Genomic DNA, 19,731 nt, shown 5'->3' on the forward strand with positions numbered 1-19,731 from the left:
TACATGTGCTGCACGTGTAAAAAGGTGCAATGGTTGAGGTGAACCGTTGAGCGGACTACTGTCCATAACATGTGTTGCATGTGTAAAAAGGTGCAATGGTTGAGGTGAACCGTTGAGCGGACTACTGTCCATTACATGTGTTGCATGTGTAAAAAGGTGCAATGGTTGAGGTGAACCGTTGAGCGGACTACTGTCCATTACATGTGTTGCATGTGTAAAAAGGTGCAATGGTTGAGGTGAACCGTTGAGCGGACTACTGTCCATTACATGTGTTGCATGTGTAAAAAGGTGCAATGGTTGAGGTGAACCGTTGAGCGGACTACTGTCCATTACATGTGTTGCATGTGTGAAAAGGTGCAATGGTTGTGGTGAACCGTTGAGCGGACTACTGTCCATTACATGTGTTGCATGTGTGAAAAGGTGCAATGGTTGTGGTGAACCATTGAGCGGACTACTGTCCATTACACTGTCTGTATAAAAAGGGAAATGTTGTTCCTAGACTTTGGTGCCATTGTTTTGGCATATGTTGGTAGACATGTATGCGGTGATGTGTGAGTGAAATAAGATATTAAGGTTTTGAGTGTTTATTAAATCTTCATTAGAGTTATTAAGTTGATAACAGTGTTCATCATTAGCTGTTCTATGTAGGCATATTAATATGTTCTCTCCACAGGTGGACTTTTAATTTTAATCCACAGATGGACATTGATGTTAATGTTAATAGATTTTGAAGTGGTGACAGGGTCTAAACCTTTTGGAGTTGGTTATGGTTATATATGAAATGCTTTGAATAATCTTTTGTTTTTCAGGTGGGACTTTACTGGACAAATCTTTTGATGAAATATTGATCTTGCCACCGATACTTTACTGTTCTTGTTGTTGTCCCTATAGGGGAAAGATGTGTTGTGATTAACTTTGCATTCATCCGGTGCAAGTGACTAGAATCTTGAGATGGAATGCAGGGCTTAGAATGTTTATCTATGAGGGAGTTCCAGGTTTGTTAGTTGCAAGGATGTAAGCCCTGAGAGAGGATGCCGGTGGGTGTCCTATGTCCCCTTTTACTTACCTGACTCTAAGAACTGTATTTGGTGTACCTAAACTTAAGTAAATAAGTTAACAGTTCACTGGAGTGTCAGAGTCATTTGTGGCCAAACCCTGAACTCAACAAGTAGATTGGCATTACACGATGACAACAATACCAGGGGTTCTTGCGGGGCAGTGGATAATTCATTTAGAGCATTTGAATCACTTACATCACTGTTCCTCTCCTCATGGAACTCCATAAATGCCGGCTCTGGACCTGAACAGTAGGGCGCTGTCTTCCTTGTTACTTGTGAGCCGCCCTCCGACAGATCTTTGCTACTTCGAAGATTGTACATGTGTGCATACGAGAGCTTTCCCTGATGTTTAAAATATTCTGATTGCCAATTCTCGTGCACTTTATTCAGAGGTTCAAAGGAAGATCCCGCAGTCACCCCGGTGAAAAAGATAGGACCCCAACTTCACAGGTTAATTGACAGCGACTCTGTTAGAGAAGATCAGATTCTGGCGCTCACACAGACCGCAACAAACTTACTTAGGAGAGACAGCAGTGCTGCGACTCCCACAGACCACAGCCACCACTTTCGCCTGCTTACCACTATGTGTACTATGAACACCCTCGGCGTGCCAAAAGTGGTCAACGGAACTGATTCACTGCAGCAGTAGTAGTACAGTAACAGCACAACACAGTACTACCAGCGAGAGCTCTCCCACGCCCACCCTCCCTCACAAATTGCAACTCACTGCTTCGGCAGTCTTCGACAGTCCCACCGTGTAACTATGGGCTATGGCACAGTGGGCATACAGCAGGTGCAGCTCCGCTTTTCCACACCGTCACCACCTTCACCTCGGCCGCCAATTGTTTAAGTGTGATGTTGTTAAAAGTTGTTCAAACGTCCAAACAGCATCCACCGACCTCACACTCCAGCAGGGGTCCGACCCCTAGAACGCCAACCTCTAGAACGCCAAAGTGAAGATCAGAGGATAGGACTTAGAGGATAGACACACCATGACAATGTAAATCTTCTCTTGGTTATCCAACATCTACACTGCTGTGCATCCAATATGGGGTGTGCTATCCACCTATACAATGAGATAGGGCTTTCAGCCCGTCTTGCATTGTGTTGACGCATGTCACTCGACTGCATTGAGTCTCATTGACATCAGTCATACACTTGACTTGTCACAGGCGTTCCTTGATACTCCATGACATTGGGAGTCTTTTCTCTGTTATCCATTATTTAAAGTACTGTGCATCGAATTTGTGGTGTGCCACCCGTCTATACAGTCAGACAGGGCTTCCAGTCGGTTATGCATCATGTTGACTCATTGTTTACATCGGGTGGTCATCGCGTTTGCACGATGCCGTCACGCGTGATAGTCCCGTGCTTTCCCCACTTGCAAGCATCAATGTGAGATGCTGTAGCATGCGGTGACGGTGAGTTAACCCTTTTACTGTTTGGACATTTTACATTTACTAGCAGCATGTCAGAAGAGTGGTCTCCTTGGCTTTTTGTTTTTTGCGGTTGCTTTCCTGGCATGATTTCAGGAATATGTTATCCGCTGTTGACTTGATGCTTTATAATTTATAATATAATTTGACACCCTGGTAAAGTTTTCGGCCGGTAGCCTGGCACTAAGGTTATTAATGCTGCGTGTGCACTGGCCACGTTTTCTTACTCTATGGGAGGTTGAGGCAGTGGCCGCGGAACACATTCCGGAGGGTGAAGAAAAGGATGGTTATCTCAATATTGTGCAAGTTGGCAAAGATGCTATGTGCCAGTCTCTGCAGTCAGGTCTAGGCTCATTGGATTGCCTGAGTCACGCTATGGCAGCAAGCGCTGTAAGCAGGTGTTTTGCGTGGCTGCCAGGTCAGGTTCTGCCCCGGACATTTAGGCGAGGCTGTTGGATGTGCCTTTCAATGTCTCACAGCTGTTCAGCTCTAAGGCCACCTGAAAGTCTGGAGAAGCTGCAGGCTGCTTAGGCAGCTGCAAAGTCACTGGGAGCTGTGATTCGGCAACCACATCAAACTCATTCAACATATCATAATTGGAGCAGTAGTTCCTTTCGATTTTATTAATCGATTGGAAGGACGAGAGGACAATTCTCTCAGAGGCCAGAGGAGGCTGTCTCGTAGGTCGTGAGGGTGGGTAAAGCTACTCATGCAACCTCTACCTTTTTTCCGTCCGCATCAGCCACAACACCAAAACCTCTTGATGCTTGGGCACTCAAACTGTAGCCCATGGTTACTGTCTCCCATTCCTAAAAAGGCCTCTGCATTGTCCCCCGAGCAGTCAGTCATTGAAGGATCCAGATCTGTTCCCCTTACAGGAGATTGTCACCCTGTTGGAGAAAGGTGCAATAGAGTCTGTACCTCCAGCAGAGAGGGACCAAGGATGGTACTTCTCTTACTTCCTAATTCCCAAAAAGGACAGAGTACTGCGATCCATCTTGGACCTGAGAGGTTTGAACAAGTTCCTCAGGAATGACAAGTTCAAGATGGTCACTCTTTTTTGCAGATCCCCCAGGCCCCTCAGCTCCAGGATTGGATGGTGTCATTAGATCTTCACGATGCCTTCTTCCATGTGCCTGCACATCCAAAACACAGGAGGTTCCTGAGGTTCGCCATTGGCAGTTCTCACTATCAATTTTCAGTTCTGACTTTCGGGCTCGCCTCCGCCCTGAGGGTCTTCACCAAACGGATGGCAGTGGTGGCAGCAAATCTAAGAAGGGGAGGACTTGCATCTACCCCTACCTGGATGATTGGCTGTTCAGGGCTTGTTCTCCAGATCAAGTTCTGGGACATTTCAGCAGCACCTGCCACTCCCTTCACAGACTAGGTTTCATCCTCAATTTCAAGAAGTTCCACATGACACCTTCCCAAAAACTTCATTTTATCAGAGCGGTCCTCGATTCTTCCTCTGGGAACGCTTCGCCCCCAAGGTAAGGGCTCAGCGTATTCTGCAGATGGTCATGAAGTTTCAAAATGCCCACCATCTCAGGGCCTTCAACATTCCAAGGTTGCTCGGTCTCATGGCATCCTGCATTTTTCTGGTGTCCGAAGCCCATCTGATGATCAGATCCCTTCAGTGGGCCTTCGGGTCGCAATGGTCAGTTCTCTGGCAGGATCACAGACCTTCTTCAGGTTCTGAGAAAGGTTGCGCAGGATCTTCAGTGGTGGGCCTACAGGGAGAATGTGATGAAGGGGGAACCTTTTTGGAAACCATGGCCAGAGGTGACGGTAGTCATGGACGCCTCTCTCACAGGATGGGGAGCCCACATGAACGACCAGACAATCAGCGATCGTTGGCCTCTATCAGAGTCCAGACTACAGAGACACCTTTTGGAGCTGAGAGAAATCAGACTGGCGCTGATGGCTTTTCTGCCTTCTGTACGGGAGAAGAACATACTTGTAATGACAGACAACACAGTGGTCATGCATTGCCTCAACAAGAGAGGAGGTGTAGGGTGACTACTACTGTGCAAAGAGGCAATGCAGCTCTGGTTTTGGGCACTACAAGAAAGAATCTCTCTGTCAGCCGTTCACCTAACCGGAGAAGAGAACACAGCAGCGGATGCTCTGAACAGGCAGAGGACAGCCTCCCACGAGTGGGAGATGGCTCACAGGAAGCCCTGCAAGAGATCTTCGACCCCTCAAGTGGATCTGTTTGCGCCCACTAGCAACAGGAAGTGCCACCTGTTCTGCTTCAGGGAATTTCCTCAGAAAGGCGCTCTGGGGTACGTGTTCATAGTGGACTGCGAATTTCTACTCCTGTGCACGTTACCACCAGTCCCCGTCATTCCTCATGCCTTCAGGAGGTTCAGAAAGTCCATGAGCCTGATTACTCCAGATTGGTCCAGGAGTACATAGTACCCAGAACTTCTGGACATGTCCACCTGCCCTCCCATTCGTCTTCCTCAAAGAGCAGACCTGCTCTCTCTGGAGGAAGGTTGCCTTCTCCACCCAGTGATCAAAACCCTGAGCCTTCACGCCTGGTTTCTGAGAGGTTAAGGTACAGAGTTTGTGATCTCCCGGAGGATGTAATGGAGGTGTTGCTTTCGGCCAGAAGGCCAGCAACAAAGGCTCTTCAGCGCTGCCAGTGGAACCCATTTTGCAGCTGGTGCAGAGCTAAGGATATAAGCCCTTTGACTTGTGACTCCATCAGTGTTATCTTTGATGCTACATCTGGCCCATCAAAGGCTACAGGTTTCCACTGTGAAAGGATACCTACCAGCGCTATCCGTTTTCAAGCGCTCGCCTGAACAGGGATCTTATTTTAAAGTTCCCATTGTTGTCCAGTTCCTGAAGTGACTGACAAACATCTTCCCACCGGTTCCTTTTATAGTTCCGGTTTGGGACCTTAATTTAGTGTTGAAATTCTTAATGGGAGCTCCTTTTGAGCCTCTGCATTCGTGTCCGCTTAGAATGTTGACTCTGAAGACTGGCTTTCTGACAGCGATCACTTCGGCTTGAATGGTGAGCGAGCTTCAGTCTTTGAGTGGCGAGCCACTGTTTACTACATTTTATAAGGAGAAGGTTGCTTTGGGGTTCGCCCTTCTTTTCTGCCTAAGTTGGTTTCAGAGTTTCACCTGGCACAGAAGATTGTCTTGCCATCATTCTATCTGCCCCCTCATTCTTCCAAGGATGAAGAGAGGTTTCATCGCTTGGACCCCAACAGAGCATTGGGCTTTTAGATTAGCAGGCTCGCTAAAGTTAGACAGGAGGTCAGCTCTTTGTGGGATATGCTGGTCACAGGTCGGGACAGGCTGTTACTAAACAGGTGCTGTCTCGGTGGATCATTTTGTGTATTACAGAATGTTACACCTTGACTGGTAAAGAGGTCCCTGATGGTCTGAGAGCGCATTCCACAAGAGGTGTGGCTACTTCTTCAGCTCTTCAGAGAGGGGTGCCAGTGCAGGACATTTGCAGTACTGCAACCTGGTTTTCACTGCACACCCTTTCTAAGACATTCCCTTGATTCTGTATCGGGTCCGTAGGCTAAATTTGATAAAGCTGTTCTTCACGCCATAAATCAAAAGTAACTTCTCCTTTCCCACCTCCTTGTGCATACTGCTATGGAAGTCTATCAAAGGTGAGGAATCCGTGGGAGGACACGATCCATTAGAAGAACACATTTCTTACCCCTAGAAATGTTCTTTCTACTGGATGTTCCTCCTACAGATTCCTCATCGCCCTCCCAACCTGCCCCTTTATCTTTGGGAGAATTTCCATATCTACATCTTCTGCTCTTTCAACATCTTGGTTCTGTAATCTTCAAGACGGCAGTGCATTAAGTGGGGAACAGCATGAACCGGGTCAATGGGTGCAGTGTGTGCTACTTATACCAGTGTCAACGTCATGGCCGAGAGCAGGATGGGAGCCGCCAAGGAACCACGAGTCGAAGACGCACGGCACTCTCTGCTGTCAAAAAGATCTCCGAAGCTGCAAGTACAGTATTGAATATATAAAAGATGAGGAATCCGTGGGAGACACATCCAGTAGAAAGAACATTTCTATGGATAAGTAATTGGTTCTTCTCGATGTTGCTGTAATGGGATGGCTAGCAGTTGTTCTATGTACTCCTCTGAGTGACCTTATTCCTTCTCAGAGAAAATCACAAGCTGCAGGAAAAGTGGCCTGGTGTTTGCCTCTGGTTTTCCTCTGCAATGATTATTCTCTGGTGACACTGGTTCCATTTTGGTTTTGTAGAGTTCCTCTGTTTGTGAGATCTTGGTCTCTCATTGGGGGTTTCCTCTTTTGTTCTCATCAAGGGTGGCCTTCCTGCTTCCACCTGACTTCCTCATCCGTCTGTCCCTTGCGTCCAGGATTTTACAGGTGTGGTCTCTGGTTCTTCCTCTTGTCTGGTACGGGCACGTGACTCTCTGCTGCATAGCTGCCAAATTAGCCACCTCCTACCATGTTTTCCTGGGGTCACGCCTTCTGGGAAACCTTCAGATCCTTATGCTCTGGCCCAGGCCCTGGACTGACTTCTCACTGGTGGTTGCCATTAGTTTCCAGAGATGTCTCCTCTCTTTCGCATTTTGGAGCTGAACGGGTTCGGGAGATTGTTTTACCATGAGCACCTGGTTGTTACTGGGGTGCTTCGGATGACTGATCACAGTGAATAGTTTGTATAGTAAACTTTTATGGTTTCGTTGTGCAGGGAGAAATGATGCAATGCAGACGCTGGATAGGTCCACTCAGAGATCTGGCTCTGCCATCACTTTCTTGTTTGCTGAGACCCAGTAAATATGTGTGTGCCTCACCTCATTAACGCTTTCCCACGGGAGCCGTCATCATGGTATGTAGGCCTGCTCAAAGTATAAAAGATCATTTCTGAGACTGAGGTTTTTGGTGGTAGTTCCTGGGTGGTGAAACCCCTGATGTACATCTTCTGCTATTGGGTTCCTATGTCATCGAGGCTATGGGTGATATATTACACGATCTCCGGTAGAAGCCCTTTAGTTATGGTTAAGTTGCTCAACTCATAGAAAAAGGACTTTTTGGGTGGCTTATAATTTCGCCCCCCCCGAACGAATCCTCCACCAAACTTTGCAAGAAAAGTATATGGCCCCCTCTGAATGATTTTGCAAAGTTTGGTGCAGTGTCGTACAGTGGGGTGGGGGGTGGGGGGAGCAGAGTTATTGTGGGTGTCCCAACATTTTTTAAATACTCTTAGATGCAATGTAAAAAAGATTTTGCTCGCACCTACAGCCCAAACCGCTGGACAGATTTTCATAAAATTTGAGCCAGTAGTGGCGACTTGGTCCCGAAAGCGTGCTTTTGCACATTTGGTGTAAATCGATCCAGTTGTTTTTTTTAAAATGGCTAAAAAGTAGAAAAATAAATTAGTGATCTCTCGGTCCGGTCCACTGACTCATTTCCTGATTCAGTCCACGGACACCCCCTGGACAAATCAGAGAGCAGAGTGATATTCGCATACATCATACACGCATGGTAATTGGATGTTTAAAAACATGAGGTGCGTCATATTTTTTTAATATTGGATCGGCGGACAGCCACCCTTTTCTGAGGACATTGCAGTAAAAACATATTAAAAAACACAACATTGCACTTGGCAAACTAATCTCTGGGGAGGTGGGAGATGATGATGGGATGGGATATGGCCATAAAATGCCAGCGAACATCCACGAAAACAATGTTTATTTGATGCTCCTCGCGCATGTTTGCTGCAATCCCGTCCAGCACTTCCGGCTGCAGATGCAAGCAGAATTTCTTTTCCCATTCAAACCTAGGGCTCCGGCCATGCCGCATGCCCCAATAAGCAAATCAGAGTAAGTTTTTGTCCTTGCTCAGGGCCAGGCACACTGCCCAGGCATCAGTTATATCACAAATTGTTGTACTTACATTTTGACACTTTTGAAAATAAAACACAGGACAGATTTGCAAAGCCATGCTTTGAGGTCCTTGCTGATGCTCCTCGTGAATGTTTGCTGCAATTCTGTCCAGCATTTCGGCCTGTAGCCACAAGCCCATTTTGTTTCCACATTAAAACATATCCCCATTTCAAAAAACGTTACCACATAACCTGTCCCTGGTGGCCATGCCCATGTTAACCCCATTGCCGTTCCCTCGTGGTCATGGCGAGTAACCAGATTGTCCGGGTCATGGCCCGGACAATCTGGCCACTTCTATACCTCATTCACCAATGGTCTATCACTATTTCTTGTACCTACATTATGACAATTTTCAAAAAATAAAACACAGACACAATTGCAAAACCATGCTTTCGGGTCCTTGTTAATGCTGCTTGCCTGAGTTCGCTGCAAATCCGTCCATGTTTGATTTTTGAAAATGGTCAAAATGTACATACAAACAATAGTCACATAACTTAGCCCCCACTTGCCAAAATCCATTCAGACTGTGGACAAACTTTCAAGGATGGGTCTATAATCTTTCTGAAAACATTTGTGCATATTCGTCAAACGGCAACAAAGGTATAAGCCATCTAAAAATGATGAGACCCTCCCTCTAATTTTACCCCCTTGTGACAAAATCCCACCAAACTTTGCAAAAACATTCAAATCTGGGTCTAAAATCTTTTTGCAACTTTTGGACAGTTTCATCAAACGGCACTAAATGTATAAGACTTTCAAATGTTTTGGGATCCCCACCTCTAATTTTGCCCCACTGGGTGAAACAGCACCAGACATTGCACAACCACTTAGGGTCTGATCTAAAATGATAATGCAACATTTAATGCAGTACATTGGGTGGCGCCAAAGTTATAAGCCACCCAAAAACTGCTTTTCACCAACCCTTTAATGCAGATATATGCATGGATGTCCCCGAACATAAGATGTTTGCGAACATCACAGGAATGTCCCTGAACATCTGAGATGTTCGAGGACATCGGAGAAGAAAAAAACCCATATTTTTGGATTTTATGGCCATATCCCATCCCATCCTCATTCCCCCTCACCTCCCCAGAGATAGTTTCATTTGTTTGACAAGTGCAATGTTGTGTTTTTTAATATGTTTTTACTGCGATGTCTGCAAACTTTGGGCCCTGACTGAGAATTCAACATGGCGTCCATTTAAAAAATGTTGACGCACCCCGTGTTTCTAACCGAACAATCAGCGGACCCATATGATATCCGCAAACGTCACATGGCTCTCTGATTGGTCCAGAGGTGTCTGCATACTCTGAATCCGGAAATTAGTCCGCTGACCGGACCCAGATATCACTATTTTGTTTTACCTACTTTATGGCCATTTTAAAAAAAAGCATTGAACAGATTTACACTAAATTTGCAAAAGCACGCGTTTGGGACCAAGTCGCAGTTCCTGGCACATATTTGATGGAAATCAGTCCAGTGGTTTGAGCTGGAGGCGCGTGCTTGCGTTTATGAGGATTTCCACAAATGTTGGGACCCCTTATAACGTTGCCCTTCCTGGAGGAAAACGCACCAAAGTTCAGAAAATCATTCTGAGGGGGCCAGATACTTTCTTTGCAAAGTTTGGGGAGGATTCATCCTGGGGGGGCAAAGATATAAGCCACCCAAAAAGTGCTTTTTCTATGAGTTGAGCAACTTAACCATAACTACAGGGCTGATACCGCAGGCCCTGTAATATCTTTATACCCTGTGCCAGCGTACGGGCCTTGCCACACACCTCCTCCCTTTGCCTGAAGTCCTCCAGTTCTGGAAGTGGAGAGAGAGTACAGGGGTCTATGTAGATGGACAAGTTGAAAGCGAGTGTGAGGCCTGTATGCGTATAGTTCTACCCATCTCCCTAGTGGACATCAACTCATCTTGATACTGTATCAGTTACACATTAAATATTGTTTTCGTGCTTGTAAATCTGGTTTGTTTTATTATTTTGTAGTTGAGCTGGAACTCTTTTCATGTGGTATCGTGTTCCTCTTGTTGCTATTTAAAGTTCTGCTACACGGATCTACCATGAACCTCTATCCTTAGGAGTTGCTGAAATAACTCCTCAGACCTTTTTTCATTTGCTGTTTTTAGTATTGGGATTAGCCACTCCCTCTCTTACCTGTCCAAAACAAAACCCCAATCCTTTCTGAACTCTGTGGGGTCCTGAAAGATTCTGGGTTCTGTTAAGTTCATAAGACCCTTTTTCCTCTGTGGACTAAGGCCTGGATGCCCAAGGCCTGGGCACAAGAAACCAATCTCCAGACAAGCCAAGCTCTCTAAGACCAATCGGTTAGTGATTTGATGCAATATAAAAGCCGTGTCACTTAACCTAACATAGCTCTTCGACAGCAGCATGGTTAAGAGGGATTGCATGTAATATGTGCCTGTGCTGTTGCCATAAAGTAACTTTTGTGGGGGTGGGGGGGAGAGGATCCTTGTTGCTACTAGAGAGCCTTATGTTCTATGTCATCCTATATTTTAATTGTATTACATTACCTATAAGCTAAATATGCATTAATGGTGTTCCACATAATAATTATGCATTTTATGTCTTGCTCATAAAACACTAAATCCAGGATTCTTTTCTTCAATCCAACAGGAAAGCTATCCACAGTAATGGAACCTTTTTGAATGGAGTCCTGTGTAGAAATAGATCTGGAAATGTTTGTGAAAGAAGCCTTTTCCCAGGACACCTAACGTCTCAGGCTGCGGAGAATCATTCCACATTCTCTACCTTTTGGAAAGCTTATTGTTGTCAGAAATCTTTGAAGGCAAATAACCTTTGCTAGACAGTCGATGATATTAACCGTCATAACAGGGAATGACTCACTGTTTCTGTGAATGCAACCCAAAGGCCAAAAAACTACAAAGGAGTGGAAAAGCCACAGGAGAGGACTTGTAAATGTAGAAATGGCCACATAAAGACTCACAAGCCTATCTCTCAGAACTCTGCATGGTGGGAATATTTGTAGAAACTTGTCCCCAAATGTCTGCCAGTTGAAGCTTCTGATACCCCATGTCCAGCATAACCTGCTGAACACCACCTTCTCTGGGCCTGGGGATGGCTGACGTGGTTGCTGAAGTTCATGGTAAATGTTGACGACAGCACAGCAGCACCTGCCAGAGTAGCATCTGAAGACACTGAGCTGCACTTACGGAGGCTAAAAGAGAAGTATGTGCTCATACAGAGCGTTTCGCTGGCATGCCCTGCCATCTTTATAATGCTCATTCCAGTCATTACTGTTATGCAGAAACATACCTGCCCTAGTGATGTACTGTCCTGTTGTGTGAATGTACTGACTGTATGAAAGTGTCTTGTATAAGGAGAAAATGATTCTGGAGCCATTAGCTAATGAGATCGTTCTACGGTTTACGCACTGACTGTTGCGATATGTATACATACTAAAGGACACAGATTGGAATCCGGCAAGGCCAACTCAGTCTCTCAGTATTCCAAGGTTATCAAGGAAAAACTAACTTCACATGGGTGAAGAAAACTATATAAATAACACATTATAATTATTACCCAAAGGAGTGGACATATGAACTCCAGTTGTGGTAGGATTCTGTTAGAATGAGAGAGCTTTATAAGCCAAATATCCCATCAATGGAGTAGACTGTGTACATGTTCCAAATGCGGCAAAGGATTTTGTAACATTTCCCACTTAAAGAGACATCACGCAGGACACACCACACCGGGAGAACTTAAATGACCTAGAGCAAATGATACAGCTTTAATAACGCAGGAAAATGAAGCAGAGGCATCACACTGAGAAATAACAATACCCCAATGCAACACCATCAGAGTGACACCAGGAAGAACCAATTTAAGTGTACTGGAGGCATCAAGGCTTCCATTATAAATCAGAAGGTGATCGGGAACCTCACAACTCACACTGTGGAAAATCCATACAAAGGACAGGGTGTGGGAAGGATTTTTTTTCAGGACAGAAAGCTGAGGCTACATCAGCCAATGCACATTCACTAAGTGTGGCAGTGCTTTCATTACAAACTCACAGCTGATGCTACATCAGAACGCTCATACTGGTGTAAAACCATTGAAATGTACTGATTGTGACAAGACATTCATTTCAAATAAACAGCTCATCATGAATCGCAGAATGCAAACTTGCGGAAGAACATACAAATGTACAGAGTGTCACAAGGATTTTATTAAAATACACACCTGAAGCTACATCATGCAGTACACACTGGCATGAAACCATTTAAATGTACAGTTTGTGACCAGGCTTTCATTCCAAAGAGATAGCTGATGCTATATTCGGCAGTACACACTGGAGGGAAACCATTTAAATGTACAGAAGGTGACAAGGATTTTGTTACGAAGAGTCATTTTTTGTTACATCAAGTAGTTCACACTGGAGTGAAACCATATAAATGTACAGAAGGTGATAAGTCTTTCATTGCAAAGAGCGAGCTGATGCTACATAAGGCAGTACATACTGGTGTGAAAACATTTAAATGTACTGAGTGTGACAAGGCTTTCACTAGAAAGACATACCTGAGGCTGCATCAGGTACTACACACTGGAGTGAAACCATTTAAATGTACAGTTTGTGACCAGGCTTTCATTACAAAGAGAGAGCTGATGATACATTCGGCAGTACACACTGGAGTGAAACCATTTAAATGTACTGAGTGTGACAAGGCTTTCGTTACAAAGAGTCAGCTTATGTTACATCAAGTAGTTCACACTGGCATAAAACCATTTAAATGTACTGAGTGTGACAAGGCTTTCACTAGTAAGACAAACCTAATGTGCCATCAGGCAATACACACTGGAGTGAAACCATATGAATGTTCAGAATGTGACAAGGCTTTCAGTAAAAGGTATTTACTGACGCTCCATCAAGCAGTACACACTGGAGTGAAACCATATAAATGTATGGAGTGTGACAAGGCTTTCATTAGAAAGAGAGACATGATGCTACATCAGGCAGTACACACTGGAGTGAAACCATATATATGTACAGAGTGTGACAAGGCTTTCACCAGAAAGACACGCCTGATGCAACATCAAGTAGTTCACACTGGAGTGAAACCATATAAATGTACAGAGTGTGACAAGGCTTTCAGTGGAAAGGAATACCTGAAGCTCCATCAGGCAGTACATACTGGAGTGAAACCATATAAATGTACTGAGTGTGACAAGGCTTTCATTACAAAGAGAGATCGGATGCTACATCAAGAAGTACACACTGGAGTGAAACCACATAAATGTACAGAGTGTGACAAGGCTTTCATTGCAAAGAGCGAGCTAATGCTACATCAGGCAGTACACACTGGAGTGAAACCATGTAAATGTACTGAGTGTGATAAGGCTTTCAGGAGAAAGAGTGATCTGTTGCTACATCAGCGGGTACACACTGGAGTGAAACCATTTAAATGTACAGTTTGTGACAAGGCTTTCATTACAAAGAGTCAGCTGATGCTACATCATGCAGTACACACTGGCGTGAAACCATTTAAATGTACTGAGTGTGACAAGGCTTTCACTAGAAAGACATACCTAATGCAGCATTGGGCAATACACACTGGTGTGAAACCATTTAAATGTACAGACTGTGATATGGCTTTCACTAGAAAGAGTCATTTGATGCAACATCAGACAGTACACACTGGAGTGAAACCATTTAAATGTACTGAGTGTGACAAGGCTTTCACTAGCAAGACACACCTAATGCACCATCGGGCAGTACACACTGGTGCAAAACCATTTAAATGTACTGAGTGTGACAAGGCTTTCATTACAAAGAGTCAGCTGATGATACATCAGGCAGTACACACTGGAGTGAAACCATATAAATGTACAGAGTGTGACACAGCTTTCATTACAAAGAGTGATCTGATGCGTCATCAGGCAGTACACACTGGAGTGAGACCATATAAATGTACAGAGTGTGATAAGGCTTTCATTGCAAAGAACGAGCTGATGCTACATCAGGTAGTACACACTGGAGTGAAACCATGTAAATGTACGGAGTGTGATAAGGCTTTCAGGAGAAATAGTGAACTGTTGCTACATCAGGCAGTACACACGGGAGTGAAACCATTTAAATGTACAGTTTGTGACAAGGCTTTCCTTACAAAGAGTCAGCTGATGCTACATCATGCAATACATACTGGGATGAAACCATTTAAATGTACTGAGTGTGACAAGGCGTTCACTAGAAAGACACACCTAATGCAGCATTGGGCAGTACACACTGGAGTGAAACCATTTAAATGTACAGACTGTGATATGGATTTCACTACAAAGAGTCAGCTGATGCTACATCAGACAGTACACACTGGAGTGAAACCATTTAAGTGTACTGAGTGTGACAAGGCGTTCACTAGAAAGACACACCTAAGGCAGCATTGGGCAGTACACACTGGAATGAAACCATTTAAATGTACAGACTGTGAAATGGATTTCACTAGAAAGAGTCAGCTGATTCTACATCAGACAGTACACACTGGAGTGAAACCATTTAAATGTACTGAGTGTGACAAGGCATTCATTACAAAGAGTCAGCTGATGCTACATCAGGCAGTACACACTGGAGTGAAACCATATGAATGTACAGACTGTGACAAGGCTTTCATTACAAAGAGAGATCTGATGCGTCATCAGGCAGTACACACTGGAGTGAAACCATATAAATGTACAGTTTGTGAGAAGGCTTTCATTACAAAGAGTCAGCTGATGCTACATCAGGCAGTACACACTGGCGTGAAACCATTTAAATGTACTGAGTGTGAGAAGGCTTTCACTAGAAAGACACACCTAATGCAGCATTGGGCAGTACACACTGGACTGAAACCATTTAAATGTTCTGAGTGTGACAAGGCTTTCACTAGAAAGACACACCTAATGCACCATCGGGCAGTACACACTGGCACAAAACCATTTAAATGTACCTAGTGCAGCAAAGCTTTGAGTTCAAAAGAAGGTCTGAAGCAACATCAAAGAATTCACACTGACGAGGATTCGTAGAAATATACCAAGTGTATAACCAGACAGCTGATGCTACATCAGGCTGCTCACACTGGCATGAAAACCTTTAAATACTCTGAATTAATGTTAAAGGATATTTGTACCGCACACTGGTCCCCTGGTGTTCTGGTGGATCTGAAACAAAGGCAGGTAGGTTAGGCGTGTTAGTAGGATAAAGTTTGGAGAAGAGCAAGGGAGCTGTAAAGTACTGTTGGCAGCTTCGGTTCGGTTAACACCGTTCGCCAGGCATATTGGTGTGTTGTTGGGTTCCGAGTCCGTCGTGTGCTGTTGCTTGCAGGTCTGTGTGGTGTGGTTGTTGTTACAGTGTGGTAAAGTGCGTGTGGGTTTCTGCAGTTTTAAGGGGTCTGGTTGTGTTTGATTACAGTGTTAGAGGTGTGTGAGGAGTGGTGAGGTTTTTAGTAGTTTTTGGGATTGGTTAGGATCATGAGATATGCATATTCCTATTGCGTCTCCTTCATGATTTAGAGAAGGTAGCTTCCTTTCGGTGATTAAGTTTCAGCGTCATAAGGCTGTCTCATCTCTCTGTCGTTATGCTAAGTTATTTACTTTCGTGTTTCCATCTTTGTATTTGGCCAGCCCTTTTATCCCAGTTTGTCCTTGCTGTGACTTAGTTTGGAGTGATTTATTTGCAAGCTAGGCCAGTATCCTATGTCCTTTCTCAGTGGGTAAGGTTGTTGGTAGTGTTGGGCATGTATGCTAATTTTGTTCTCTTGGGGTTGTTGCATATGTTCTATTCCACCTAGCGCTGTCTCTCTTGTTCTTGTAGGGGTTACCCTTAGTCGGGCTTGGGTGTTGTCTGTGCCATCATATAGTCAGTCAGTCTGACAATACTTTCATTACAAACACAAACACATATAATACAACATCTGAGCACTCACACTGGTGTGAAAGCGTACAAATGTACCGAGTGTGACAAGACTTTTATTACAATTAACAACCTGATCAGACACGAGATAACTCACACTGGTGAGAAACCATACATGTGTTCTGTGTGCGGCAAAGCTTTCGGTCATTCAGAGGGTCTCTCAGTGCCTCTAAAATACCACACGCTTTAGAAACTATATACATGTACTGAGTGGGACAATGATTTCATTACAATGAGACAGCTGATCAGTCATCAAAGAACTCATTTTAACTAGTAAACATATATTTGCAATGTGGCAAATCTTTCTGCCAAAAGTGTTCTAACGTAACATCAGAAATGCTTTACTCTGTGAAACCATATATGTGTTCTGAAGTGCAGAAAGACTTTCAAATAAACAGTAACTAATACAGCACCATCACGGCCACACTGGTGAGGATGAATTGGAAGGTTATGATGTGATCAGGTTTACAAGAATAATATATTGATATGTCGGACAAATCATACACGTGAGACGCCATGTGGATGTTCTCACAGTAAAAAAGACTTTTCACAAAGAGTTGAATGCTATGCCCGTACCATATAAATCTACTGAGTGTGTCCAGGCTTTTATCTACTTATGACGCTACATCAGAACTCTCCCGTAGCAGAACAGTATGCATTTTCTGGATGTTCCAAAGCTTTCCGGCAGATGTTTGCTCTATTGCAACATCAGAAATACTGCACTGTGTTATGGCAGAAGAGGAAATAGGGCTGTTATCAGTTTAGGGATTTGAGAAAGTAACGTACAGGTAAGGTGGTGAGCAACAGGTAGTGTTATTTGATTCTATTGGTCCTCTGCCTAGGTGGCTATGTTATGACTAATCCATTCTGAACGGTTCTGGGCATGTCCTGCGGCCCTTCGTGCTTCTCATCTTTTTTAGGAAGCCCTCAATAGATTCATTTCTGAATGAGGTTCATGACAGCACAAGGTTCTGGCTGCCCCATGGGTGTAATCCTGCAGTATCTCCCAGAAGCGCACACATATCTTTCTGGGAATGTAGATTTACTGTGCTTTGATGGTTAGAACTAAAGACGCAGCAGATTCTAAAAGATTTGAATATGGACCATAAACCAAAATTAAGTGATTGGGTCTTTAAACAAAGTGATCCAGTATGCAAAGTGCAAACAAGGATGCAACAGTATTTGTTTTTCCATTAATTAACTCTGTATTTGATAATATATGGTGTTTCTTCGTTTGTGTCTCTCCTCTATCTCTTGTGCATCTTTTTTTTCATAACTTAAGATTTTTAAACTGTATTTATCCTCCTAAGTAGACAGGTTTTCATTTTAGGTATGGATTTAGGATGTGTATTGTACTCATTTTATTTTGCTTTCCATGTGGATTCTCTTTGTTTATTCAGTCGTGTTAGCTTTTAAATGAAAGTTATACTTTGGAATAAAGAAATAACGGACAGCTGTTGTTGCAGCTAGGAGACACAATTTCATTGTATGAAGTGCGACGCAGTTTGCATTAACACAATCTATACCATAGAGATTCACTTTAAATGTACTGGGTGTAACACGTCTTTCATCATCCAGAAGTAAAGGTTGAGGCGCCTTCCTGGTGAGAAAGCATGAGGGTGTGCTGGATGTGGTCAGGCTTTTTCAAGCGCAAAACTATTCTGTTGCAGCCGCATTCAAACTATTAAGTGTCCCAGTCAGTGGGGTGGGGGGGTAGGGGGTTAGGCTTTCTTAACAGGGTGTCAAAATTCCATAGTTAAACACATACTCAGTGTGATGAGACAAAGCCTCAAGAGGTGGGGCTCACCCAGGAAATAAAAACAGCCTGGAATCATGTTCTCTCTAGCACTTGGATCCTGCTTCCATGCAGTTTCCATTGGAGGAGTGGAGTGGCTCTTGATGGGAAATGGCACGGAGCAGGTGAGTGTTGTGAAGTGCTTGGTGTGAGTGTCTGGTAAGGAAGGGAGGTATGTTGAGAAGTACTTGGCTCACTGGCAGACTTACACCTCCTGGGAGCCTCCCAATCTGGGACAGCACCTTTCCAGGCCCATTTCAGTGCCAGCGAATATCGCGCATCACAACAGGCACCTCAGGTACCTCTTGCCCCCTGGCACTCATCTCAGGCAGGCACTATTCGGTGCCCTGCAGCCCAAACAGCAGTGCAGCACCTGGCACAGCAGCTTGCCCTTTCGCCCTGGATTACATGTGCCTTTGTTTAAACCATACAGCAGGGCCTTACTTATTTCCTTCCCTCCTCTCTTTCTCTCTTTCTGCAGCCCCCACTGCAGCTTACTTGTGTTTCTCTGCTTCCTATTCCAGATCCGGAACAGCGCACTTGAGTCCTTTTCTGAGACCAACTCGCCGCCAGTGTTATAAAGGGCACTCCTTGACACTTCTGGTGTGTTTCTCCAGAAGGTCCTTTATTGCTTAATAGGAACCCACTAGCTCCCACCCCCCAGGCCCACATCTTTCCAGCTGCCTGTGCTGGAACCCTCACACAAACAATCCTTCAATCTTACACAGGTCTCCAGATAAGCATCGTACCAGCTCTTTTTACGCTTTTAACCCCTTCCTTTAAAATGCGCCTTGCGTTAGGCAACACGCTCCACACCTTTTACTCCAGTTTTCCCCATAGTGTTGTCTTGGCTCTCACTCAATCCATGCCAATGCTTTCCTGGTGTTGGATCATAATCAAGAATTTGATTGGGATAAACATGCCAGACTCATGTTGGGGCGGGCCCTTAAATGCGGTGGTAATAGCGTTAGCGCCGTATTTGAGGGCTACCGCCCAACTCGTAATTAGGCTGACAGTCTTTTAGGTGGCGCTTGGCACAGGCTGCTGCCAGTGGACTCTAAATTCAGAGGGGATAAGGATGCAAACACGCTGCCCCCCACCCGGGGTGTCCTCACTCAGACTGTGCAGTCCATGGCATGTGGTCATTGGGAAACATAGGGGTGTGGCTTGAGGCAATGAGGTACTGCTCCACTCTGATTGGTTAGAGGTGCCGGAAGATCTTGTATCAATGGAATGGTGCCGAAAGAACAAACAATACGCAAGTCTGATATTTTTGTGTGTGCTGAACCCCAAATCTGCAGCCGATTAGCACATTATCTAGGTTGGTCTTTATTTTTTGGCATTAATTTACACCCCTACTTGAGTAGCTCTGGGGTTTGGAGGCTTTGGCTCCTCAGATGTTCCTGACTACTTCTACCATCCATCCTAGCCAGTATAGTCGATGGTGGGGGATCATAGGAGTTGTAGTCCAAACCATCTGCAGAGCTGCAGTACACCGACCTTTGATCTTTCTCTGTGAAGATGATTCTCCAGTAAAATGCTTCGTATGTAGTGATAATTATTTCAGATCATGCGTGTGCATGACTAGCAAGCTGTAAAACTCTAAGTGTT

The 19,731-nt window shown here is 44.6% G+C and overlaps 1 protein-coding gene across 2 annotated transcripts in view; it reads left to right on the forward strand.

Moving 5' to 3' along the window:
• LOC138480711 (zinc finger protein 729-like) overlaps positions 1-19,731 on the forward strand; it is a 664,715-nt gene that overhangs the window by 18,477 nt on the left and 626,507 nt on the right. Inside the window, exon 2 of one of the 2 annotated variants that reach the window (XM_069612415.1) lies at positions 11,039-17,797. The exons of the other annotated variant lie outside the window; for it this stretch is intronic. Coding sequence (XP_069468516.1) covers positions 12,713-15,367 — 2,655 coding nt within the window. The 5' untranslated portion in view covers positions 11,039-12,712 and the 3' untranslated portion in view covers positions 15,368-17,797. Of the gene's footprint in view, positions 1-11,038; positions 17,798-19,731 lie in introns of those variants that run through there. 2 annotated transcript variants of the gene reach the window in all.

This window comes from Ambystoma mexicanum, chromosome 5p (genome assembly GCF_040938575.1).
Source record: "Ambystoma mexicanum isolate Mex_15411 chromosome 5p, UKY_AmexF1_1, whole genome shotgun sequence".
NCBI classification, from domain to species: Eukaryota; Metazoa; Chordata; class Amphibia; order Caudata; family Ambystomatidae; genus Ambystoma; species Ambystoma mexicanum.